The following is a 26,266-nucleotide window of genomic DNA, read 5'->3' as shown; positions in this document are numbered from 1 at the left end:
ACCCTGCGCCCTGCGGTGCGGTTGGCCGCGCCCCTTCTCGGCCCGCTGGTGCTGCAGATCCAGCACGCAGAGGAGGGGTCGGCGCACACCCGGGCCCCTCGACCGTCTTTGATTTAAGCCCCTCATTAGCAGCGGCGAGCCCAGCCCTGGGGCAGAGCACCCTCCATCTCGCTGATTTATACCCTCTTCATCTGCTGCAGCAAGGATGATTTTTCTTTTTAATCCGTTTTCGCTCTGGTGTGCTCCAGCTTAGCGCGAGCTTTGCTGGGGGAAGGGAGGCTGGATGTGATTTGTGCCAGGGCCGGGAACAAAGAGGCAGAAAGCAATCGCCTTCCACTGCTCGAAGCCCGAGCAGGGAAGGGTCCGCGGCACCAGCCAGCTTCCCCCCCGCCCATTTATTTTCCCAAGGCTTTGCCCAGCTCTGTTAACGCGTGGCACTAATAAGCTTTGGGAGGCAGCAGCATTGCTTTAAGCTTTGAATTGCTGTTCACAAAAAGAAATGTTCATCCCGACAGGCTCATTGTCATGGCAACGGGAGATTCCCCTCCCCCCCCACACCCCCCTATAAGGGTGCCGCTGCCGGAGAGGCGATGCGCGCCTGGCTTGTCCCGAGGGATTTAGCCCTGCTGAGGGCAGGTATGATGGGAGCCGCGGTGGGAGGTGGATGGAAGCAACAGGAGAGGCACATTCCCCAAGGAGCATCTCTAGAGCAGGACATCTCCAGCGTACCACAGACCCAAACGAAAGATGGGGAGGGGTGAAGTTTAGCTGGCTCTGACATAAGTACATAGCAAAGGGGGGATGATGGAATTAGGACCTTGGGATAATCCTAAATAATACCTGCTCCCTTTAATGAGTTACTTGGATCGATAATACTCTTCTGTGAATTACATTTCCATGTAGCCCCTGCTGCCCAGGCGTGGTGACGCTGCACCACTTGCACACTCTGGCACAGGGTGAACCCTGTGCTAAGAGATCTTAGCAGAGCCATAAAATTAACACATTTGCTCTTCCAGTCAACAGTGGAGAACCAACGCAGAGCTGGTTTGGTTACTTGGCTTGCACAGAAAGCTCTGGAGCCCTGATTGGTTGCAGACTGCAAAAGCACAATTTTACAAAGGTAAACTTTCAGAGAGTTCAAACATTTTTGGCTAAGAGGGTGTTTGCTAGGACATGTTTTACACCTCCTGTGATCACAACAAGCAAGCAAACATGACCGTCACCTCCTACAGCAAGTGCTTCTCCCCTGTGCCACATGCCAAGGCATTCATCAGAGCAAGCTGGACCCCAAGAGTCATGAGGTGAGAGTGGGAAAAGCATTACAAAGGAGTTTGAGCACTGTGGCTCTCACCATGAAGGCCACCTGCTGCCCCCAGGTAATGCTCAAAGAACCCCAGAGTGACTCTTTTAAGGATGTTGGTGGTATCACTTATTGGCATTTCAGTTCCTGGAGGACTGGTCTCTCCAGAGCACAGGCTGACAAGGGTACAGTTTTGCTGGTGGCATGTAGGTGTCCTCGAGAAACTCACACAGAAGAAAACCTTCATGTAGAGAATGCACAGACAGCAATCCCTGCTCTTGGGAGCTTCCAGCTCAAAACCTCGATCCTTTTCATGAGGAAGCCAGACAAGGACCTAGAAGTAAGTTGGGAACAAATGCTACAGCAATGTTCTTCCTGGAAAACACACAAATACACCTGGCAATGCTAAGCACTGAATGGAATCAGTCACAATTTAAAGTCTAACATCGTCGGCTCTAAATGAGCTCCATGGAGAACACAGAGCAAGAAGAATCTACTTTCCCAAGATGGGAATGACACTCAGTTTTTCCTGGCCACCAGCCTTCAGCTGGAGCAGGAACCCACATTCCCAGCACTGCCTAGGCCTGGCAGTCAGCCAAGGTGAGAGCCAAGGTGACAAATTCTGAGTGAATTAGAGAAAAGCCATTTTTTGTTATAGATGCTGCTTTGATTTTGGATGGCAGAAGCTCACCTGACCCAATATAGACCCAAGAGGTCCTTTCCTTTTGGAAAACCACTCAGAATGAACATGTACTTTTCTTTAGTGGACTGGCTGCTGTCATCTGCTCGTCATTGTGGAAATCTTTGCAATGCCACCTCTAGGCTAATAGTGGGAAAGCAAGAGCCGCGTGTTCTACTGTTGGCTTTTTTTTTTTCTGTCACAACATGTATCATCAAACGAGTGCTGAAATGCTGCCCATTTCACACAGAATTACTGCCTGTAGTAAGATTTCGTTAATTGCAAACGAGAGCAGGACTTGGCCCACACAGTGGAAGTAATAGATGGTCCCTACAATTAAACATTAAGTGTACATCCATTGATTTACCTGCAGTACTTCAAAATAATTAGGCTGGCACAATACATCTTAGTCTCTGTGAATTTAATATCCCAGAAATCATTTAAAGTCTTTCTGATTCTACCTGCTTTGTGAAATGCTGTATTTCTCCTGTGACTCAGTGCTAAAGCAAGGGCAATTTAGTAAAATCCAATGAGGCATGCATTGCATGCTAAAATACATTTTCTTTTTCTGTTTCCCAGGTGAAGAGTTTTCTTTTTCCATATGGTTCATTAGATTTACCTTCCTAAAGAATTTGAATTTTTATTCATCCTTTGGAAAGTCCTTAAGATGGTGTAAACAAGAAAGGAAACTTTCAGGAAGACAGGAGAGAAAGTTCTCAAGAACATTTAAAGCACCCCAGAAAGTCAACATCAATTTCCTTGGTCTCCATTCCCAGGCTATTAACTACAGTGCCACTGTGAATGATTAACCTTTTCTGAATGTATCTGACTTCTGCCTGTATAAAACCAGCCTTTAAGAATCCTGCCTCAAGGAGGGAAAAATAAAGGGGCATCTGATATGCCTTCAGGTCTGGAGCTTGGTGAAGTACAAGGGACTTGCAGCAGATACAGCATCTCCTTACTTTGCTGGTTTAGCTTTGAATGAACAAGTAAATCTGAAGCTGGAAAAACAAGACGCTTATTGCCAGTAACTGAAATGAGGGACAAGGCAGAGAGCTGCTGGTTATAAAAGCAGAAGAACACGGAGGCCATAAACCACTTCAATTTGCTGGCTTCGGGTAACATCAACTTGCTAACACAGCAATGAATACAAAACATGTTTGATAAGCCTGGGTTTTGCTTATGTATCCAACACACTTGATAGTATTTCATTCAACTGAAGTCCACTTCTTTGCACGTTTAATTGCATTCTAGTTTCTACCCAAGAGCTGTTGACTCAAGTTGCTAGGAAAACAAAGTAAAAACAGAACACACGACCCAAGGAAATGCTAAAGTTAGAGCATTAGACACTGAAAAGCCAACATAAATACCATATATACTCAGCTCCAATTGCTTACCTGTATGTGAGGTACCCTTATATTTGGTGGAGAGGATATATTTAATTACAGATGGACACATTTGAAAGGTTAGCAAATAAAAACCAGCTTTTTTGTTAGATGAATACCAAACTCAGCCAAAGAATCTTGGTTTAATATCACCAACAACTGAGTAACACCTCCCTCGCACCCCCTAAAATCCACTTGCTTACAAATGCAGCGCTGAAACCGAGCCTCTTGCATCCAGGTCATTTTGCAAAGCTCACTGAGGCTGCTGGAGAGCCGTGTTCAACAATTACCAAATCCTTGCACAGGGGAATATGCTGAGCCCTTTGCCCAGCTTACATCCTAGGCAAAGGGCTGGGAAATACAAAGCAGTGATTTTGCCTGGCTTTCAGTCAGACATTATATGGAAATTTTGGATCATGCCTAAACAATCTTTAGGGAACATAAGAAGTGCTAAAAGAGCCAGGAGAGCCTGGTCACTACTGTAACTCTGCTCACATGTAGCCAATACTAAGACTGGCCTTAACAAGTGTCTACTCGTGCAATGGCTGCTCTGTGAGCGACTGTAATGATCTGCTGTCACTGGTGCTCAGCACCAGCTGAGGCAAACAGCAAAGGCACAAGTTAACAGCTCAGGACTGAGCAAAACAAGGACTTTGAGTTGTGTGTCCAGGAGAGCATCCAAGAGTTAACTGGGGACAGCCTCTGAGTTTGCCTTTCAGTTTGGTGATTGAGGCCATGAAGGACTGAGATGCACTGGCTTGTGGAGAAGCTGACACCTCTGTGGGCATGGACACAGCCCGGCCAGGGCCATACCATGTGCTAAAGAACAGCCTTGACGCCAGCTGGGGTAAAAAGGAAGGTGGAGGAAGGACTTGGGTTCTTCTGTCTCTCTCAATGCCCTGATGTCCCTCCCTGCCCTGACACAGCTGCTGCATCTTTTGCTACCAAACCCCATAAATCCTCCTGAAATTGCTACAACTTTAGCATCCCATTGCAGGCTGCCGGGGCTGCACTGCTTTGGGATTCTCCGTGCAAGAGGTTGTTTGCTCCCAGCCCAGCTGTATCAGTCCTCTCTAATATTCCCCATAGTGCCAAGTCAGCTGGGTTACCTCAACACCCCTTTGCTGGGGTGTGAAGTGGCTGGTGCTTTCTCTGAAGTTCTTGATGTAGGCCAGGTTTAAAATCTTTTGATATCAACAGAAGCCTACCCGCTGAGTTCTGTATACTTTGAATTAAGCACTGTGTACATAGATTTTCCACTTAGGGCAATGAAGGGCTTGGTTATTCTGTCCTCATTAACACTGATGGGATCTGGGAATCCAGATTGTTTGTGTAGCTTTAGAAATGCCAGCCATAAAGCACAATATCTGTTTCTGGTTATAAAAAATAGTTATTGGTGAAAACCGCCTGCACCCCAGAGCAATGATGAGACAGTGGAATTTATTCCATCGCATAGACCTGTTGATTAAAACCATCATTCATATCACTGAAAAATGAACAGCCACAGAGACAAACTACCCTGGAGCTTGCTCTTTCATTCTATAGTAATCATTTCACACAACATAATTATCTTGAAAAGTTGCTGATGACAAGTCTAAAATACAAAAATATTCACAAGTATCTTCATGAACAGTTTATTGATGTGCTTGCTAAATTTTCAGCACATACAGAGGTTGGAAGAGGTCTTTGCTTGTCTGCATTAACATTTGCATTTGCTGTTCATAAGAAAATATGGGCTTGATGATGTTAATTGCAGCTCTTTCATCTTTCTGCTTCAAGCTGTTTTATAACTGACCTAGCTTAAATCTGCAGTACTAAAGGGATCCAGAACCACAGGGATATACTCTGTCTCCTATCTTCTGTGATGTTCCACAACATGCCCTCCAATCTGAGCTTCAAGGCAGCTAACACACCACTGCCCAAGCTCTCCTGTCTAAAGGCAGTGCTGGGTAATCTGGGCAGAAAAAAGGATAAAGAGACCTATTTTACTATAATTCTCCTGTGAATGGCACAGTCTCAGATGGAAAGCAAAGCTTGTGTGAGGTTCCAGGGGTGCTGAAAATGCCCATGTAGGTTGTACCACAGCTGTGGGCAGCAGTTAAGGACTGAATCATGAAGCACAGAGGCAGCTTCTGTGGTTACAGTTATCAGCATAATGTTGTGGCACAACATCATGAACTGCCTGAACAGGCAGGGGAGGTTTGCTTTGAACGAAATTCAGGCAACAGAGAGAAGTCGAGCTACTCATTTTGGGTGCAGTGTAATTAATGAAAGCCATGCTGGGAAATGCCCAGGTCAGTTTCCCATGGGCACAAGGCACCAAAGTCCAAACCTGATGCACTGCAACTCAGAGCGATGCCAGGCCTTGCACCCAGATGGAAGGAGTCTTCTGTCCCTGTCTCTGCTGCACTTCCCAGACAGCACTGTGAACTCCAGACACACTTCAGGAGCAGTGGAGAATATAAAAGGCTGAGGAGAGCTGGATCCTTACAAAAAATGTGAAGGACTGGTAGATGTGGCTCCAGCAGCCCTTTTCCTGGGAAGAGACACACCAAGCAGTGAAGGACGGTGGCATCGGTGTGGTTAAAGCCTCTCAGTGTGCTCTGCTTTACACTTCACCCTTCTCTCAGATGGAGACCAGTGACACAGGAAGGGAGATAAAGAGGCCTTATTTCTGACAACAGCCTGGGAAAGCCTGGCTTTGCTGCAGCTCAGGAGCTGCACACTGGGCTTTCAGGAGTGGGATTTGTGCTCCTTGCAAGAAGGAGGCAGTGGAGCAATATGTTTTTAGACAGAAAATATCAAAACAAAATGAAAATACATAAGCATTTGTTATCTGAGGCTATGAGCTGTATCTTGCAGATTCAGGGAAGCAGCTTGGCTGAATCCCTCTGGAGGCAGCAAAGCCTGACTGGGAGCAGGGCCAGAAAAATAAGTGCTTGGGAAAACACTGCTGAAAGATTACAGTTCATCCATACAGGAGCAATTAGGATTTTCCCAGTGAAATTATTAAGTCCAGGCAAGTATATATGGAAAAGACACACGATGCCTTCCAGAGGAGAAGGAGGTTGACCAGCTGGAGTGATGCCAGTGGAGGGCCACCAGGCCGGTTATGGGCACTGACTGGCTACACCAGGGCTGTAGAGTCCAGAGGAGAGGGAATCTCCATCCTTGGGATACTGAGAAAGAGGATTTAAACCACAACCAAACCCTTACAAACACCATCTTCACCAGACCCTAATCTGCCGCTGTCAGACAGGTCTCTAAAACTGACACTTTTGGTGCTTGCCCAGAATGCTTACCAGAAATGAAGGTAATTCAGGTAAAACATTGGATCATCACAGGTGGAAAGGACACCTAACACACTTGCAACTGGCTGATGTTATTAGAAAGGTATTTTGTATGGAAGAATCCTCTGCAATGGCTTATCTAAAGCAGGGTGTTTGTTTTACCTGCTCACTTCCCTGCAGGGTGCTTCCTTTGCTTTTTGGCGCAGACAAATCTCTAACAGAGATCGCTAAATATTTCTGATTTATGCTGGTACACAGAAATAGAGAATGTGTTGACAGGCAAAAGCAATTTAATTGCAGTCAGGTTGCATTTTTAAATCCTCAGCCCCTTCAGACTTCAAGAAAAGTCTGACTACAGTGAGCACAGAAAGCACATCCATCACTGTGCTGGGGAAAAAGAATGGGAAGCCAAAAACCAGAGTGTGTCCATTCTGAAAATTAGCAGTTCGTATTTTTGCTCTGCATTTAATAAGCTTTTGATTAAAGAAGATTTTCAGGGTTTCCCAAATACGGTTTCTTCTCTGGCTTAAGTCAATTTGGTATCTGAACACTCAAGAAAGCCTGTGCGTTTAAGTCAGAAAATCTGCATTAATATTGATGTTGAACAGGAAAGGAATTTGGGAGTTGGACTATTTGGCAGTTCTAAGAAATGTACTCGAAGGTGTGCTTAACCCAAGACATAACCCATTTTTGTCATCACCCAGCAGTTTTAAAGGACAAAAAGAAGTGATGCCACTGGCATTTTTCCAGCATGGGAAGGATGCCACAAATGTCAGGGCCTGACTGATTATGCCAGGGCACCTCCACCCTAATTGTCACTCCAACACAGAGCTCCCTGGTGGCCTCCATCAAGTAATTTCTCCTGTCTGACCTAATTTTCTCAGCTGCAGAAGCAGGATAATACTGACTCATAGAGGATTTATGATGGGAAAAGGATTTATTTTATCTTATAAACCACAACTGAGAGATGCCAGGACTTAAAGGCCCAGTGTGGCAGCAGTAGAGAAATGCGGGATCTCTCGCATTAGGAATTTGGTGTTTAATCAGCTGGGGCTGACCCAGGGAGAAAAAACAGCACTTGCACTTCTAAAGACGGAATTGTTGTTCTGATGGGTTATTCTGTACTTCATGTATATGTTTAATTTTAGTTTTCCATTCATCCAACTAAGAGACTATGGAATAATCTGTGATTTTGTTAAATGAACAAATTATATGATGAATTTCGTACTTTTTTTTTGCTTATAAGTATGACCCATTTAATTCCACTTTATATACTGGCAATTGCTGACAGGGTTGCATAAAACTTTGAGAATGTTTATGGCAGGGACTTATTCCACTGCTCAGGTTTCCCAAACAAGACAGATATGCCAGGTACACAAGATCACCCTAAAAATGTGGAAGAACTTCTGCCTGTAGCATTTCTGCTGCTCTCAAGACCTGTGCCAAGTCTCCTGGTTTCATTAATGTTCTCCTGTCAAGTGAAACTTGATAAATCTCCACTGGGGGTCTCTGTTCTTCAGAGTTTCCAGGTTTCAGTGCCAACTCAGTGCCCTGAGACTGACTCGAAGTTCTTCAATGGGAAGGAGACCTGAGAGCCTCCATGAAGCACAGGAGGGCTGTGGGCAAAACTGTGCTGACTTCCCAAAGGGAGGTCCTGACCAACCATCCAGGTCAGATGGTTTCCAGAGAGCACTGGAAAGCCCATTTTGCAGCACTATTTCATTTTTCCCAACTAGTCCCCCTTTGGATTGTTACCCACTCACATGCAGGGAATACTTGATAGCCATGACCACGATCCTAAGGAATCACAGAACAGTTGAGGTTGGAAAGGACCTCATGAGATTCCCTAGTCTAACTTGCTTGGTCAAGCACAGCAGCCAGAGCAGGTTGTCCAGCTCAGTACCCAGCTGGGTTTTGAATGTCTCCACACATGGAGAGCTTCTAAGACCCCAGCATCGCTACTATAGTAAGTTGATCACAAAACTCCTGAGAATTGAACCAGCTCTGAGGAGACTGAACTTAGTAGTCCAGCAAAGGTTCCTTCCAACCCAAAGTGTTTTACAGGACCATGACAACCAGGTCCATAATTCTGGCAAGATGCTTTGCTGTGTTTGAGAAGAGCTTTCACAGCTGTAAGGAAACACTTGAAACACTGGCTCCTAGGCCCATGGATCAACCTAGAGCTGGAGTTCAGAGAAAAGGAAAAATGCAGATCTACAAGTCATTAGGGGACTGCAGAGGATGCTCCAGAGGAAGCCAGGGGTGGATGCCAGAACACTGGAGGCAGATTGAGTCTCTGGCTGGAGTGAGGATCAGCCTAGGGCTCTGTCCTGAGGAACACTTCATCTACAGCTGGCCTTGGAGGCTGGGTGTTCGTGTCAGGGTGCAGCTCAGGGCTGAAGCAGGAAGAAAGGCCAGAGGTACAACTGGGTTTTCAGAAGGCCAGGACCCAACTGAAGCAGTTTCTGCAAGCAATTGTGCTTCAGCAATAGCTGACCTTTTCAAGGATTTGAGACCCAATACAGAAACATTCAAAGAATGTGCATATACAACATTAGAACATTATTACAAGTCCCCAGTGGCTACGAAACCCACTGCCAAAATCTGAGAGAAGACAAAAGATATCTATTTTTGGCAATGAATTAGTCAAGTTAATTAACACAGGACTTTGTTATAACTTAAGGGTCTCAAACTGACTGATAATATTTGTGAAGGTTTCGAAATTATCTATAGACCATAACTTTTTTTTTAACCTTAAGAAATTATATGGAAGACATAAAAGAATATTTTAACTGAAAAGGTCAATGCTTGCAAGTCAACAAATTAATAATTTAAAGTTGTCTGTGGGATATAAGTTTGACCCTGTGATACATGTGCCCTATAATGATGTGCTCACACACTGGTTTTCAGGCACCCAGGGCTGTGTACCCTTAAACTTCTCATGCTGCAGCTGTGTGACATGGCCACGCTGTCCACACATTATGCACCTCTTGTTATTAGCTGTCTTTTCCATTTTCTCCTCTTTGCTCCCGCTCCACTCAATTAGCAGGCTGTGACTGAACAATGTTTAACAGAGAGCAAGAAGCCTCAAGTGAAAGGAAATTTGCCTTTAGAAAAGAAAAATGGGAAGAGTACCAGAGCATCTAATGAGATATATACATAAATAGGTCAGTATTTTATTGAATCACAAAGGAACATCCTTTGTAGAGGATTTTAAAAAAAAAAAAAAAAAGGAAAACTGGTAGTTTTCTTCTTTTACCAGAATAATGAAGTGGTGTCAAACATCGCAGGACATTTGGATGCATCCATTAATAAGCAACGGGGAGCTTTTCTAGGAGTCAGGTAGGACTAAGCTGCCAGATAATTAGTGGAAGAATTATTTTATTGCCATCGACTGTTGCTTCTGGTACCAAACTGAAAATTTCAAAAGCATTAGCTAGTCATTCTTTTCACTTCACTTCAGGAAGTCTGCAAGAGATACAAGATTCCTTACTCAGTGTACCAATTCTCCAGACTTACTGAACTGCGATCAAATCAGCATCTCAACTTTTCTAACAGTAAAAGTTTTCAAGAAAGAAAATGAAAAAAATAGCAATTTTTATTCTCCCTCGCTCCTTCTTTCAATTTTTTCTCTTTTTAAGTCTAATTTTACCTCTTTTCATGTTGCTACTGAAAAAGAGAGAAAGGAAAACAAACACAAAGGGAATAAAGCAAAATTTAAACCTCTATACCTGCACTTGGGAACAAAAAAATGCTCTGTGGTTTTAAACAACAGTTTTCATTCAGTGAGGAACTGAATTTCCTGGTGATCTTTCATGCAGGTGTAATGTTTTGGAGTAAGGATTGCAATCAAACAGAAGGGGAGAAAGAGATGCAGCTGTTTTGTGAGAGCTCCCACAGGCTGCTGGAGAGCCTGCAAAGAGCTGCTGACCACCAAAGAGCCTCTGAAGGCCCTCAGTACACTTACCTTTGAGCTCTCAAATCTCTACAACTCTCCTGAGTGCACTCCAAATCACAACAAATGGATTTGTGCCTCCACTTCCCTCAGCAGAATAAACCTGAAGTGTAGGAAAGCCATTGTAAAGCTGACATCAAATTTAACAATATTGAAATGATTTAATTTATAAACATTATTAAAATTATTTCGTTTGTAAAATTAAAATGCCCATGGTAACGCAGGCAGCAAAAGGAAGGCTAAACAACAACTGCACCGACCTCAAACCTGGATCCACAGCAAGTGCCTCAAAGCCCTCTGGTGCCCCTGTAAAGCTTCCAAGTTTCCTGGAGGTCTGACTTCAAGGATGTGGTTTCTAGGAAAAACATTGCTTTTTATTGCTCCTTTAGTAGCACCAGGAACACAGAAAATTAACAGAGCTTTAGGACCTGCTTGAAAGAGGTTTAAGGTAAGGCTGTAATTATCAGGCATTTTGAACCACGTGGTCAAATCAAGCCAATGTTGACAGACACCAAATCTCCAGTGAAGGTGTGGAAACCCTTGGAAGAGATAGGTTTGTAATTGTAGTGCAAACCCCAAACTGGGTGACAGCCAGCAGAGGAGCCAGTGGACGTGTCACTGCTGCCCCATGGGTCACCTACTGGCAAAATAGATTTATGCTTGTGAATATGGTAATACAAAAACCAGGGCAAGCCTGAGCTCTTGACTGTTCCCAGATATTACAGTAGTGGAGATAGAAATAAAAAAAATTAAAAAAAAAAAAAAATCACTGCTTTTGAAGTGTTTTCTTGACCTGCACTAGCACCTCTCATTTTAATATTGATTCATTGACTAGGAAGAAACACTGAAGAGGGAAATCATTCCTTGGGGAAAAAAAAACCCCTACAAATAAAATAATTTTCTCAGTGATTCTGGGTAGCTGGTGGTTCATCTTTTAAAGCCAGAGCATTTCTGGGGAAGGTAAGAAGGGTCAACCTAGAAGAAGGGTGGAAATACTGACATCCCCTATCTCAAGAGCTGCTAGTGTCGGTATGGTGGGGGAAGCAGCTGCTGCTGGTTCCAGTGCGGTCACCCAGGGCTGCGGGTCCCTCAGAATGAGGGGAGGTGTCACCCAGGGCTGCGCCTCCCAAAATATGGGGGAGGGCGGTGCTTTGCCAGCCCCCGCTGCTGCAGCCCCGCTGGCGGCCAACAGATGGCGTCACTGCATTCATGATAAATGGCATTTACTAGAAAAAGGCAAGTTCTGTAAAATATCCCTGTCTTTTTAAGCCAAAAGCCCAAGTACTTCAACTTTTTTTTTTTTTCCCTAGAAAAATTACCCCAGATCTGAGGCGAAACGTCGACCTTCCATGCAGCCCAGGAAGAAACACACTTCCCCAACTCCATCACCAAGGAAGCACAGTGAGGAAATCAATCTTCCGACCGGTCTCACCGACAGGCAAAAGCCCAAACACCCGAGGCCAGCGAGGGAAGATTGGAGCCAGTGCCTCCATTCCACTTCTCCTGGGTTTGGGGCTGACCTTTAGTCTCCAGTGTTTGGAGGAGCATGAAGGCTTTTCACGCTCTCTCAGCACACCTAACAAGCAGGGCGTGCAAACTCATTGTTTACAGAGGCAGTGCTTGGAGCTTTTCCTTTCTGGCAGCAAAAAGGACCATGGACCTTTTTTGGCCAGGACTGCAGGGATACAGGAGGCTCAGGCTGCCAATTCAAAGCCTGGCAGGTATGGCCTCATCAGCCTGCAGACAGGAGCTTGCCCTGCTCACACCTCAAGCTGGCGAGACACGCCAGTCTGGCCGGGGCCACCCACTCCTGCTGATCCATGGGTGGGGAGGGCCAGTGCCACCCTCAGGCATAGCACCCACAGCTACTCAAGTTTGCAACTCACTCTCCCTGCCAAGCCTGGCAGCAGGGCCAGGGCTGTGCCGTCCTCACCAGTGGGGAGGGAATCAGGTGCTTTCCCAGCCCAGTCAGCACCAAGCACAGGCATTTGCAGTCATGGCTCCTGTGCCAGGAACAGCAATGACACCTCTTTCTGCTAAATAAGCAGTGCAGGTAGTCCTTTTGCACCACAGACACTTTGCAGGCCATGTCCTGCCCCAGTCTTCTGGCAAGAGGGGCTTAAAGATTTTTAAAAGCACTTGGTGAGTGAAATAAGCCCCCCAATACACACAGCCCTGCTGCGTCTTGCTGCTGCTGCTGAGCCACTGAAAGGCAAATTGAGTGTTACATCCCCTTGTCCACTCCAAAGAAAGCTCTGCATGTTTGTACACATGCTGGGTGGGGTGCACAGGGTGGTTTTGGGATGCAGATGACAGCAGCTCTATCCCAAAAGCACCTGGAGCTGGATGGCTGCGATAGCACAGCACTATTGATCCACAAGATGGGATCTGCACGTTCGCATGGAGGACAAACGAGAAGGACCAGTAAAACGTGTGTGGGTCGTGCTGACAGCCAGTCCCACGCTCCCAGTGCCTTTCCAGTTCAAACAGGGAATGAACACAACTCCCACCTGCAACACAACCACACCTTCTTAGGGGGGACCCTTTACATGGACCCACACCAAAAAGAAATAATAATAAAAAAATTGTATTTAAAGAGCAGGTTCTGATACCAAGGGTTTAGTGGTGATCAGCAGCACTTCCACCATGACCAAGAAGGGAAAGAAAGGCCTTGCCTCCAACTTTGGTGAGAAAGCACAAGGAGAGCTGGCAGCATCCCTCCTGACCTGCTTCTGGAGGTCAGCTGAGTCTTGATGCTGCAGCATTTACCTTTGCTGGTCTCACTCCCAAGTCTACTCGGCTCTTCCCAATTCTGCAGAGGCTGCAGCTGTAGCAGGAGCCCTGCTCTGTGCCCTGCAGTCAGGATAACTATGCCCTGTGCCAGGGCACTGCTCTGCCTGCCTGCCAAATAGCAGAACCCTCCCTTAAATCTCTGCTATCAATAAAAAAAAGCTCTTTCTCTAGCACTCAGCTTGTTTCTTGTCTCTGATGTGAGTGAACCCCCCTGGACTGGCACAGTCCCTACAGCACAGTGCTCCCAGTGTGGCTTGTTTTACAGCACAACAAGAGCTGCTTACGCAGGGCAGGGCTCCCACTTCTGTGCCCACTTGGGTCCCTGCCCAGACTCACCAAAACCACCTGCGTTAGAGCAATAGGAGAGCGGCAAATTTAAGAGCCTCAGAGTGCCAAGCAGATATGGGGATTATTTCAACTTCATGGTTTTCCAGTTCCACGCACACACTCCTTGAAGAAATCCCTTAAAACTGTCTGCTTCCAAATAACCTGTATACATCACTGGCTCCGAAGACGACACATGATGAAATAGCCTTACAAAACAAATCCTTATATTTCAGCCCAGCAGAGCATCCAAGTGCACAGCAAAGCCAAGACAAACACCGCACTGCTTTCGCCTGGAAACGTACGTGGCTTGAAAATCCCCATTGTTGCTCTATCCCAGAAAATGATTCATCCTCCCCACGGGGTTTTGCCTTGCCTCCGCACATTTCGCAAGGCTCCTGGCTTTATAACAGTGTGGTGCACGCGGTGACTCCTGGCAGATTCCTCGGCTCGCTTGAGAGCGAGGAGGCAGCAGCTAATCCTCCTAACGATGATTTTCCTCCTGCAGCATTTCTTCCTGCTGGTCATAGACTTACTGCTCGCCATGACCCTTTCCTGCCTCTTTTATGCCTTCGCGTGCATTTCCATTGTGTTCCTGACCTGCTGCATTATCATCTTTTCCTTCATCACCATGGAGAGGAATGCTGATATGAAAGGGAGAGCAATCGTAATTCTTGTGTCCAACAGTTCCATTGGGAGGACGTTTGCAAGGAACCTGAATAAAGCAGGTTTTGGGGTGTCTGCTGCACAATGGCCTGCTCAAGAGAAGAGGACAGTGACAGAAGAATGCTCGTCAAACAAGGAGGTAGCCCAGCTCCACCTGACTGAAGATGAGTATCAGAAGACAGTGAAAACCTTCATAGAAAACCACTTATCCCTGAAAGGTAACTTTTAGGGCAAACTTGTGGATTGTGCCTACTGTAGAAATTAAAATGCACAAGATTGTGAGATTGTAGTTCAGCAAATGAGGAAGGCAAGAATGTTTTAGAAAATGGTAATAACACTCTAACTGCATTACATTTTGTTGTGCAAAACAAAAATTTTGCTTTTTCCAGGGGAAAGACCCTGCTGTGGCTGTGAAAGGCCCCAGTAGACCACAGTCCCTGGAAGAAGGCAAGGTAGGCCAAGGAAGGAGGGGGAGAAGGTCCTAGCAGAGGGCTGGACTTGCCCTGAGAAGAAAACACAGATGAACAAGGGGGAGCAATGCCCAGACAGTGACCTGAGGTGAAGGAATGTGTCGCATTTTTAACCTCTTCTGGATTAAAAAAAACCCAACTGAGCTCCCTCTTGACTTTTTGGCTGTTGTGAGATTCATAAGAGTTAGGTTAGAGCTTCGTGTGGCGGGCTGGGACAGTGTCTCTGAACCACACTGCCATCGTTTCTGTGGGAATACAGGACCAAAAGCAGCTGGCAGAGCTCATCTGGGATAGCACAGGGCAAGTGTCCTACTGAGGGGATGGCTGTAAGCACTGCTGGGGAATCCCCCTGGGTCTTTCTAGGTGAAGGGTGCCAGTGGGAAGACTGGCTTATGCCCTGCTGAGTAACCCCTGCTATCCAGGAGTCTGTGTCTCTACAGCCATAATTTTACACCTATTGGGAGTGACAGAAAATTCAGCCTCAGCCATCAGGGCTGCAACCTCATTGCCCGCAGGGCTACAGGGTTACATGGGAAGAGGCCAACCCCTCTCCTCCACTGTGAACCTACCTAAGGGCCCTCTGAGCTGCAGAGCTCTCTCTTGTTCCCCATACTGCCTCCTTCTTTCTCCAGCTTCTCTGTCCCTCTCCTCCTTGCTCTTCTCTCTGTGGTTTCTCCGAGGCTCCCTTTGAGGTCTCCCCAGGGCAGCCTCTCTGCTTGCTCACACCAAGATGAGATCTCAGACAACATCCACATCTCCCCAGGACAAGTAAGACCCTTTGCACTGCTGCCCAGCACTGAAAGTTGTCTTTGTGCTCCCAGGCCCTGAAGAGGAAGGATATTTTGGAAGTCAGAGCCCGCACCATGAAGCCTCCCGTACTGCAGACACCCTAGGGTAGGGAACCCTAGCCAACACCTGCTGCTGGCTGCAGCTATTCAGGACAGAGTTCTCTCCCATTGCTCTTCTCCTCAGAAGCGCCCAGAAGACCAGCAGTGCCTGTGCAACTCTGCATGGCCCAGGATACACCCCCCAATTCACTGCCTGCCCACAGGCTCCAGAAATGGGTCCCTGCACACCAGCACTGGGTTTCAAACTGAGTGCTCAGCTCCTGCATGAACACTTAGGCTCACTTACCCTGGGAAAATTAGTCTGGTGAAACCTTCCTGTGTGGACAAGGCCTAGAAGCTCCCCAGGCTGAGTACCAGCATAATCCTGCTCTGGAAATGAACAACAGAGGCTTTCTTAACCAGTAATGATCTGTGGGAGCTGGTGATTTCTGTGGGCCTGTGCTGTTCTAATCAAATGAGACTCTGGCACAGTGATACCTGTCTTTTTTTGCTCTTGACTAGTTTGGTCCCCATGCTAGTTAAAGGCTTTTGCAGGTGTCATGTTTTTTTGACAGAGTGATCTGTTGAAGGATCTGTGAGGTTTTACATTTAGGATCTCCTGCATAATATTCACATCACAGATGTGGATGTTGAAATGTATTTCCCAAGTGCTGACCCAATTGCATGGCAGATCAAAGCAGTATGTTGGGAGGGGAAAAAAAAGAAAAATAAAAGAAAAATTAAAAAAGAAAGAAAACCTCACTGTTTTCTTAGATTTCTTTGTTAACAGTTTTGAGTGAGTGCTGGTATCCATTCTGCAAAATTTACTGTAAGGTGAAACATGAACACTCACCACCAACTGACTGATAAATGAAAGAATTTAAAGCAAACCAAAAGCCTGCATTGGTGGGTCCCCACATGCAGTTTGGTCAGCAGGATCCAGACAAGGGCAGGAGAGAGTTTGTGCCGTAGGGCAGAACCATTACACAACCTTCTCCATTTAAAAACTTCTCTTACGCACTTTGTGTATGCAATTTTTAGTTTCTAAAGAAAGAAACCTCTGCTAGTTTTTATGGGGTTTGTTGTTTTTTTTTTTTTTTTTTAATTACTTGTCCCCATAGGACATTTTTACCATTATATCTTGCTATTGTAAATAAAAAGATACTTGTTCTAAATAATCAAATCTTTTGAAATTCATCCTAAATGCCTTTTGAAGTAACACAGTGAAGACAGAACCCCCCAGTCATAGTTCCTTCTAGAATTAAAATACTTAAGACAGCTAAAATAATCTGGTTTTCATTCTAGTACAGGCCCAGCAACCCAAATTTCCAGGAAGGTTAACACCTTTATTTTGCAGCGAATGTACAAATTAATAAGGTGCTATCAGGCCTAAGGAGAATGTAACAAAGATACAGAGAAATGCAAGTCAGCCCCATTCCAAATTCTTCCTTTGCTGTGTGATAGCTTAACTTGGTTCATAAAAAGCCTTTGGTGCCTTTAGATCAGATATTTAAACTTCCTCTGTGACCAAGAGGTCAAAGAGACAGAGGGAAAAAGATGAGAAAAGGAGTTTTATTGCTCACCTCCAGTAGCTGAGCTTGTACTACGAGATATTGCAAGAGCTCTTGGCATTGTGTCCGAGTCCTCTGTGATCCAGCTGCTTGACAAACTGCTGTGCTGTGCTGCTCTTTGGGCAGGAAATGCTGGCAATTGCTTCACGATTTTCAGGATTGACTGCAGGGAGGGTGGGGTAGGGCAAGCAGGAAAAAATGTAGAGATGGGCAAGACCCAACAGACAGCCACCTGACCTGACTCAAAAAGAGTTCCGACAACCAGCTGCTCATCTGGTTAACTGCTGGAGCCTCTGCTCTCACAGTACCTCGGGGTTCACCTGATCACACACACAACAGTCACAGGGCTAAGCAAAACCGGCACTGACTGTGCCAGAGGATCCCAAAGTGGTTTGGGTTGGGAGGGGCCTTAAAAGCCACCTAGGTCCAACCCCAATGCCATGGGCAGGGACGCCTTCCATTAGACCTGGTTGCTCAAATCCCCATCCAGCCTGGCCCTGAACACTTCCAGGGATGAGGCATCTTCTGTAATTCCTCAGGTTCCCACAGGAGAGATATGAACAATGCCTCACACAGCACAGTGTCCCTTTCTTCGTTCAGATCTCTGCTATTCTGAAGTTGTTTGCAAGAGTCCTGTTGGTTTTCATTGGGTCAGGATTTCATTTCTTGTACCTGAATCTCAGATAAGACATGACAACTGCTGGATTCTTTGGTACTTACCACCTTCTCTCTGTCCCTCTCTTTCAAATAGGAAGGACAAGAACTTTAACACAAGCAGAGAACATTATTAATTTGCACCAGTTATTTAATTCCTAAATAATGTTAGGACCCATGTCTGAAAGACTCTCACCACCACACTTCACCATGGTGTTTCAGACCAGTTGGAAGTGCACGTTTCCAAGCATTGCTCTGCAGGCTCCAAAGGACCTGGAGAGAGCTCCCTATGCAGACAGCTAGGCCAGTGGGAGATACTGGACTGTCATCCTTGGCCATCTGTCCTCATCTCTATGTTGCTGTTGGCAAAGTAGCTCTCATGACCTCTCCCTAAGTTAGGGCAGGCAAGATCACCTTATCATTTGATCAATTTAAACAGGTGTGTTAAATAATGTTAATCCAGCTGATTACTTTCTTGTGTGCACCATGGGACACTCCTGCAATCTCTGTGAGCAGAGCTGTGAGGGCAGTCACACCAGCCTGGGCAGGTACAGCTAATCCTAGGCAAAGAAAGGTGTCCACTGCTGCTGTGGCTTGCTCGAGGCTGTGTACTGAGATGCTGCCAGAGCTGTACAGAGCACTGAGGTATTGAGGCTTCCAGCAGCCCCGTAGCTCCTTGGACAGTCTCCACCTCTTCCAAAGGTCAGGCTGCTTTTGCAGCTCTGCTGTGCAGCAGGTAGCAGTGGTAGATGCTCTCCTGTTACTTCCCCTTGCCTTGTACCTCTCCTTCAGCATCCCCAGACTTCAGTTTGCCATGCAGTTTAGTCCAGGAAGGCACTCTTGGGACAGAGATCCAGAAAGAAAGACCCTACAGTGAGCCTGAGCAGGAGACAGAGACATTGGAACTGCTGCCTTGTGTGGTGGACACACCGTAGAAACTCTTTTGCTTCCTTAGGATGCCAGTGTGGTTGACCAGGTTATTTTATTAGAAGGCAATCCTTACTCACTCTCCAGGCTATGCTTACCTTAGGATAAAGGCAAGGCCATACAGCCATTCCTACACTCAGAGCAGAGGGGAAGCTCAGCTTTCTTTTGGAACAGTATAGCTTAGTGCGTGGCACGAGCAGCCGTTCCCACCAGCTGCAGAGATGGAGTGAACAGATGCAATAATAATTGACTGCAATGAACTACAAGGGAGTAAGGATGAGTAAAGCAAACAAAATCACACACTCATGCAATTTTAAAGAGTACTGCATTATTTAACTTCACTCAGCTACAACTACTGCAGGCCACCTTGGATAAATCAGCCCATTTTCCAAGCTGTAAATGACCGTGCTTGGACTTAAGAGTGAAATGAATAATTTTTGCAGCAATGCTTTCGTGCCTTTAGTGGGGGTTATCCAGAAGTCTTTGAAAAACTGGCTTGCAATTATATTACCTTCCTGTCTCTTGGGGATTTATCAAAACAAGAGAAGCACTTTGATACAGCAGCATCAGGGCTATGAAACAACCCAGAGACAGGAAATAGGTCTCATTCTGAAACTATAGGCTGGGAAGAGTTATTTATTTTAAGATGAAGGGGAGCTCCCCAGTCAAAGCTTCTTTTTAAAAATAAGGATCTGTGCATCATCTAGAGTCAAGTTTTCTTCTTCCAAATGAAGCCCTGCCTCCAGTACCTACATTTTATGGGAGGCCAATTTTCACTTCCTTAAAGTGGTTTTGTAATTTCTTGTTTCGACAGACTTCTCTGCCAAGAGCCGAGCACCCAGGACACACACATAGAACCTCACGATTAAAGTGTTACACAACCCAGAAAAGCTGCAGCAACACTTCTCCTCTGTCCCCATCCCTCACTCATTGCCAGTGGGCAGAGCCCATTTGGGTTCAAAACCTCCACCCCAAAGCTTTGGTTTTTTGCTTGTTGGTGGCTGGAGAATCACTGCTTGCAAACCAAGATCTTTAAGCAATAATTAAAAATGCATGTTGGTCTGCCCTATGTTAAAAAGAGGGTTATTTATTGGGATGCATTCAGAACACGTTGCCATGCTCACCACTAAGACCAGCCATGAGTACAATGTGGAAAGAGAAGGAGGTGAAAGAGTCATGTGCTCCCAAGGCCTTTTTTATCTTTCTTCCAAATCTTCTGTTTGTAGACAGGAACAGAAATGGATCATTGCTCAAAAAGAAACTAAACAAAGCCCAGGCAGCTGGATACTTATGTTATACTGGCTCCTAAATTCTGCCAGAAGCCATTTTTAGCATCCTAAAACAGTACCCTCCTCACACTGCCCCCGCTTATCTCATGTGAATTTTGGTCCTAAACCATAAGTTTATCTTACAACAACCCTAGACAAGAGTTTGATTTCCAAGCTGCATCAATCATTAAACCACACAAGACTGAAGAGTACTTTTAGAGATTGCCAGAAAGATATCTATATTTATGATATGTCATTCTTGAAACAAGTGATCAACACATTTTCATGCAACTGCAGTGGCAGGATTAGAGATGCAAAGTAAAATAAACCCAAAAGTATCTGGGAAGCTGTTTATTTACCACTTATGCATGATGCTAAACTAATCTCTGATTCTGGAAGGCATTGGAAATAATCACAGGTGTAGCATAACCTCTACACTAAGTTAAAAACTTCCCAGACAAGAGCTTAGCTTTGCACCAGTTTAGAGATACTGTCTTTGATTAACCAGAGTTGGGCAGCTTCTGACCAGAAAGTATTTTTGAAAAATACCAGGATTAAAGCCCAAAGAGTTCTCCAAATCAAAATAATGCATTTTTTTTCAGAAAGTGTGTCTGCACCTGTATTTTTTTTACTCCACCCCTTACCTCAGTCCTTCAGAAAAGTTTTCTAGTGGTCAGTCATCCCAGGGAATGGGAGCCAAGTGAGAAAAAGATACCTGCAGCTCTAGTTTCCCATGTTACTCTGTTTGGAGACGGAAACTGCTGAACAGTTCTAACACATATGCTTAGAGACTTAATTTGAATTATGTGGTAAAACTGAATATGCATAAAAATTTAACACTTCTGTATATGATAATTAAATACTTCCCTGGTACAAATAAATTAGCTATGATTACAGAACTTCTGAGTAGATTATTTATTTTAAATCTACTCTTTTCATATTTCCCATTGAACAAACTGTTTTCCCAACACTTATGCTGCAAACTCCAAGGTAACACACAAGGATTGTGTGGCATTTTCAGAAGGAAAAGGGGGGAAAGAGCAAACTCTTGTACAGAGCTCTCCTTGCAATAGGACAGAGGACTTGGCCAGGTCGATGGTCAGCTTAGCCCCTGGAGCTTTACTTTGGACTATACCATTCTTCTGCTTTCCTGGGGAGGTCCTGAGGGGAAAAGTCTGGCAGGTACAGCCTGTGGCACTAAAGCTCTTGAAAATCCCAGCAGAGAGCTGAATTCCACCCCTTGGTAGGCTGACTTAGTTATACGGACTTCAAAAGAATGGCTTAAGTTTAAACTAGGCAACCATCTGCCACCAGAGGGTTAAAAATCAACCTGTTTTTCACATCTATTGAATTATAAATGCATGTAGTGAGAACATTTTAGACCTGATGCTTCATTATCATTAGGCAAGTTATTTGTTCTATGTTATCAAAAAGAAGGAGTACCTTCCTTCTGTTCTTAGGTGCTTTTTCCTGGTTTCTAGAACTACATTTATTCTTAAGTATTCACTGCTCTGCTTTGGTCAAATAGCTTGAAATCTATAAGCTGTCTGATAAGAAATTACCCTGTCAGGCAGCATTCATTTCTAACCCCTGACTGGATGTGAGTAACTTTTTAAACCATCAGACTGAGGCACAACAAATAGTTATTTTCAATAATGAGTAGTATTCATATTTCCTCCCATAAAAATATTTATCACCAGAGAAGCATTCCCTGTGGTTATTCCAGACATTTACACCTGTATGTGTCTATTTAGCACACCACCTGACTGCTCCTCCAACAGGCTTTTCCCTCTAGGTCTCAGCATTAGTGTTTAAATTCCATTCTGCCTTGACTTCGAGGTGGAAACACAACATACACACCAAAGAAGTCCATTTAAACCTCAGAGCAGTGCCAAAATCCATTACCCCAGAAAGTTTTTGGTTTTTCTTATCCTGTTCTGGATTTGAACTGCTCTTTTCCTGTAAGAGTCCAAGTGCCTGTCCTTCATTACAGCCTTGTTTTCCCCACACCCATTTTAAGTGGTCGTCATTAAATTAACTGAGATGTCACCAATCTAAAGCTAAAACCCCTTTCAGGTTACTTGCCTTCCTCTCCTTTCCTTTGGCCACCTTTGTGGTTTCATATTAAATATACTAAAAATGCATTTTCTCTCTTTGTTGCTACCCAAGACTTGCACAAAATCGGGAAAGCTTTTAGTCTTCATCAGAGATTTGAATTTCCATCCTGTTTTAAATTATGGAGCACATTTTCCAATGAATAAACACACTAATGGAAAATTCCCGAGCAGTTCCCATAACCATACATACAACATTAACTAATTTACCAGGTATCAAACTGCAAAGTGAGGGACCAGGTCCTTCTTATCCATCCATTCCACAACAGAAAGATCCAGAAAATAAAAATACAGGCAGAAATATGAGAATAAATTATAACCTTAAAGAAAAAGGTCTATAATAATATAACAGAATCAAAGTCCCCAAATATTTGGATGCTGGAAACAGAGGTGACAGAAGGAATGCTCCTGTCATCCATTTGCTCTCTGCATCCCTCTCTTTAGACCTCTCCAGCAGATTTTTTATTCATGCCACCAGCTCCAGGGCAGAGATCATGTCTGTCTGTGTCAGTCATGTGGATACTGATGCAAAACAGGTCGATGCATTGACTCTGCAACTCAGACATGGGAGCAGGTAAAAGGAGACTTTGACTCTTAGCTCTGTTTTCTGAGAAGCAGAGAGGCAAAGTGCTGAGAAGGACAATTCATTGCCAGAAAAACATCACCAAGAGTTTTCTTGGGATCTTACTAGGACACTTGGGAGGTATTTTCCTTCATACCTTATTCTGGCTCTCTAACCAAGGCCAGGCAGGGCACTTCTTTCCTCAAGCAGGAAGTCTCCTCCAACAGCACCCAGCCTTTCCCCTCTCCCATGGATGCACTGTCTGGAGACAATCTGGAGCAGCCACCAGGTTTTATGGAAATATGGCTCCCAAGCAGACACTGCATTCCTATGGGTCAGAGCCCTTTGGCACCCTATTTTGAAGTTACACAAGCACACAGATAAAAATCCTCTCTCAAAGGTTGTTCACTACAGCACAGACAGAAAGGCCCCAGTTCTAATTCATTTGTTCTACAGAGTAAAAAATTTTTGTACCTGAATATGCCCCCGTGTGATATTTGGACATAATGGCTTGGCATTACAAAGGGAGTAAGTGCCTTGAAGAGAACAGGTCTCATTCACTGATGGTTTCTAATAAATGCCATTTGATTTTTCCTCAAGCATATTTCTTGGAAAATACTTCCCTTGCTTTGGTTCTAAGAAAAGCAATTTGCTAACATTTGTCTGATCATAAAATTGATTTGACCTTCTGCAAATAATCTGACTTTCCAATGGGTTGCTGAACTTTTTGAAGTGCATTAGGTCGTTCATAGAACACAGCTTTCTCCTGTTTATACTGGACGGCCTCTTCATATGATTGATGGAAACACTTCCAAAGCTTTTGTAAAAATAACTTCAAGGAAATGATTAAAAAAAAAAGATTTGAAATTCCAATGGAATATGTTATTACACTTTTCAGTGGACACAGGGAGGAATAACTGAACCAGCTCTATTTCTAACACTGTGAATCTTGCACACTATGGCCCCCTCCTCCCCAGCATGGATCGCTGCTATTCAGCTCATTACCTTCAGGTTTTTAATTAGAATGAGTTGCAAGTGGCAAGATTTCATCTGTACTCCTATGACTTTGGAGAAACATCACCACCCAATTCAAGAATGAGCCGGGTGAGTTAACTTAGCTCGTACCCTGTTGATTTGGCAGGCATGTATGGGAAGATGAGGAAGCCGTCGATCCTGATATGGGATGAAGGGGCACCAGACACACATGGGTTATGTGAGAGAAAAACCTCCTGTGAGGGGAAGAAGGCTTTCAAGGCTCCACGCAGGAACTGCTTATTGCAGGCAGGTACAGCTGAGCATATTGCATTTCTCTGACAATGTCTAGACGAGGGGCAAAATGTCTTTATAATGTTGCAGCCAATATAGGGTTTTTTTTCTTAATATTCTTTCCAAAATTTCAAAAGCAAAGCCCTTGTTTGTGGCCACTCTTCACCAAGGCTGGTCATGGACAGCTTAAAATGTGGGTTTAAAGGTTTTAGCTAATGTTCTGCAAAACTCTTGCTCTCTCACACTGGACTTTTAAACAAGACTACCTGGGTAGGACAGAGCCAACACATGCAAAATCAGCTCTCCAAAGCTCCCTGTCCTAGGGACCACCCGAGTTCCCTCCTCCTGACATGGAAAATAAAACCCCATGGTTCCCATCAGCAAAATTTAATTCAGTAATTGGCAGCATCGGGCTTTTATCAGATGGCAGACATTCTCCTCCTGGTTTGCTCTCCCCATGGAAAATTCTGCTGCTTTAGCATCCACTTGGAAGAGGTGTGTTGTCAGGGCTAGTTGTTTGCAGGAAGGAAGACTTCCTGATTAGAAATAACCCTCTAATTAAAGCATGGCTTTATTTATTTACATGTCACAGTCATTTGTAGTTAGTTATTCAATTATAAATTACAAACAACAATATTTAGTTTTAGCTGCATGTGAAATCTCCTCTGCGAGACTGTTGCCATTTGAAGGTGCTCTCTGGGCTTGTAAGAGCCTCCACAGCAGAGGCAGGCTCTGGCCCTGGGGAAGGGATGACTCTGGCTGTAGTGCCCCAATGCACTTGGCAAAAGCACAATGACAAAAACAATTGTAAGATCAGGCAGCTAAGCACTCCTTCATGAAATAGCAGAAAAAAGTAGGCATCTCCTCCTGTCCCAAGTGGTAAGCATTACATGCAGAATATATCCCAGAAAGATGAGGTAAACCATCAAGAATTCTCTCCCAACTGCCTGATTCTTCCCCTCTCTCCTTACTTACCACAAGCCCCTCTGGGTCCCAGGCAGCCAGCGCTGGGAGGTGCAGCACAGATGGTCACCCTGCTAAACCTCCTGCTGCTGGCTTCCATGACCCAGGTCACATTTGAGGGGCCCATTTGCACAGTGTGGAGGGAGCTCAGCCTGTGAGCAGCCCTGGTGCAAAGGGCAGTGGTAGGAGTGGGACAGGGAGCAGTACCTCCAGGCTGTTCACTCTGGGAATCCAAACCCCATAAAGGCTGTGCTGAAGATACTTTTTTTTTGACACATTAATGTTGTCTTTTGCTGTTGAGTGGTTAAACAGCATCACTTTTCTATTTGCAGCTCTCTACTTCACAGTCCTCTTTCACCCACTGAACTGTGTCCTGACTCTCCTGAAGAGAAGCCCACAGCTGCTTGTGCCTCTGCTGAAGTCCAAAAACTGACAGGTGAGGCAGCACCCTCACAGCTCGGTTACCTGCCAGGGGTAACCAGCACCTCCTGCACCAGCAGCTCTTACCTCTGCTGGGACAGGGAAGGGGCACCCAGGTGGTAGGGAGAGGGCTGGGGAGGGCTGGGAGAGCAGCCTCCTGCAGCACTCTGACACCTGAAGGCTGCTGCCTTTCTGCATCAGTGTGGCCCTGAGGAGTCCAGCCCGGGGCACAGCAGTAGATTCAAATCAGTAGCAAACAAAGACCAGCCAGCTCAGTCTCCAACACCAAGGTAGAGCATTAACTGCTCTCCAGCATCTTAATGGATTTTATGATGAACAATAGCTGCTCTTAAAGGGCAAACCCCAAAATATCCTGTCTCTTGTTCATTGCTGGATCATCTCCCCCCAGTTCCTGTATTCTCACTGCTGCAGGCTCTGAAAGCTCTTGAATTACTCCAGCACATGGCTATGAGAGCAATTGAAATGGTGTTCCCCAACATCCCTGCTTGAGAAGAAGCACCTGGAGCACCCTATGATTCTCTGGTCCAAGCTTTAGGACTGGAGAGAAAACAGAAAAAACCCCTAAAAACAGAAAATAAAAAGCCAGACAGCTCATGAGACGACCTGCCAGTGTCCCCACTGGTCAGTCTAATCTTTTCTTGCTAAAGGGGAGAGGGTCCCGGGCTCTCTATCTAACAGTACCACAGGTGCCAGGTTCTCAGTAGCATCTTTAACCTTTCTGAGTGTTGGATCAGGGCCATAAAGCAGGCTCTGGATGCTGCATGGAACACAGAGGTGGATACAGCCTGTTAGCCCCTGCCCTGTGTCACCA

At 45.1% G+C, this 26,266-nt stretch overlaps 2 protein-coding genes across 5 annotated transcripts in view; one reads left to right on the top strand and one right to left on the bottom strand.

The window, feature by feature from the left end:
- The window catches only part of PAK5 (p21 (RAC1) activated kinase 5), a 121,887-nt gene extending 99,486 nt beyond the window's left edge, over positions 1-22,401 (bottom strand). The window contains exons 1-2 of one of the 3 annotated variants that reach the window (XM_017745253.1): positions 17,981-17,990; positions 17,273-17,785 (exon numbers count right to left, since the gene is read on the bottom strand). In XM_017745253.1, coding sequence (XP_017600742.1) covers positions 17,273-17,321 — 49 coding nt within the window. In that variant the 5' untranslated portion in view covers positions 17,322-17,785; positions 17,981-17,990. Of the gene's footprint in view, positions 1-17,272 lie in introns of all 3 variants that reach the window. The other 2 variants (XM_017745252.1, XM_017745256.1) reach the window with 2 other exon arrangements.
- The window catches only part of LOC103622981 (D-beta-hydroxybutyrate dehydrogenase, mitochondrial), a 44,222-nt gene continuing 32,097 nt past the window's right edge, over positions 14,142-26,266 (top strand). For both annotated transcript variants that reach the window (XM_017745257.1, XM_017745258.1), the window contains exons 1-3: positions 14,142-14,610; positions 23,927-24,066; positions 25,347-25,450. In XM_017745257.1, coding sequence (XP_017600746.1) covers positions 23,969-24,066; positions 25,347-25,450 — 202 coding nt within the window. In that variant the 5' untranslated portion in view covers positions 14,142-14,610; positions 23,927-23,968. The remainder of the gene's footprint in view (positions 14,611-23,926; positions 24,067-25,346; positions 25,451-26,266) is intronic.

This window comes from Corvus brachyrhynchos, unplaced genomic scaffold (assembly GCF_000691975.1).
Source record: "Corvus brachyrhynchos isolate BGI_N302 unplaced genomic scaffold, ASM69197v1 scaffold69, whole genome shotgun sequence".
In the NCBI taxonomy this organism is placed as follows: Eukaryota; Metazoa; Chordata; class Aves; order Passeriformes; family Corvidae; genus Corvus; species Corvus brachyrhynchos.
The sequence above is the reverse complement of the archived record's forward strand: the minus strand, read 5'-3'. Positions and strand labels throughout refer to the sequence as shown.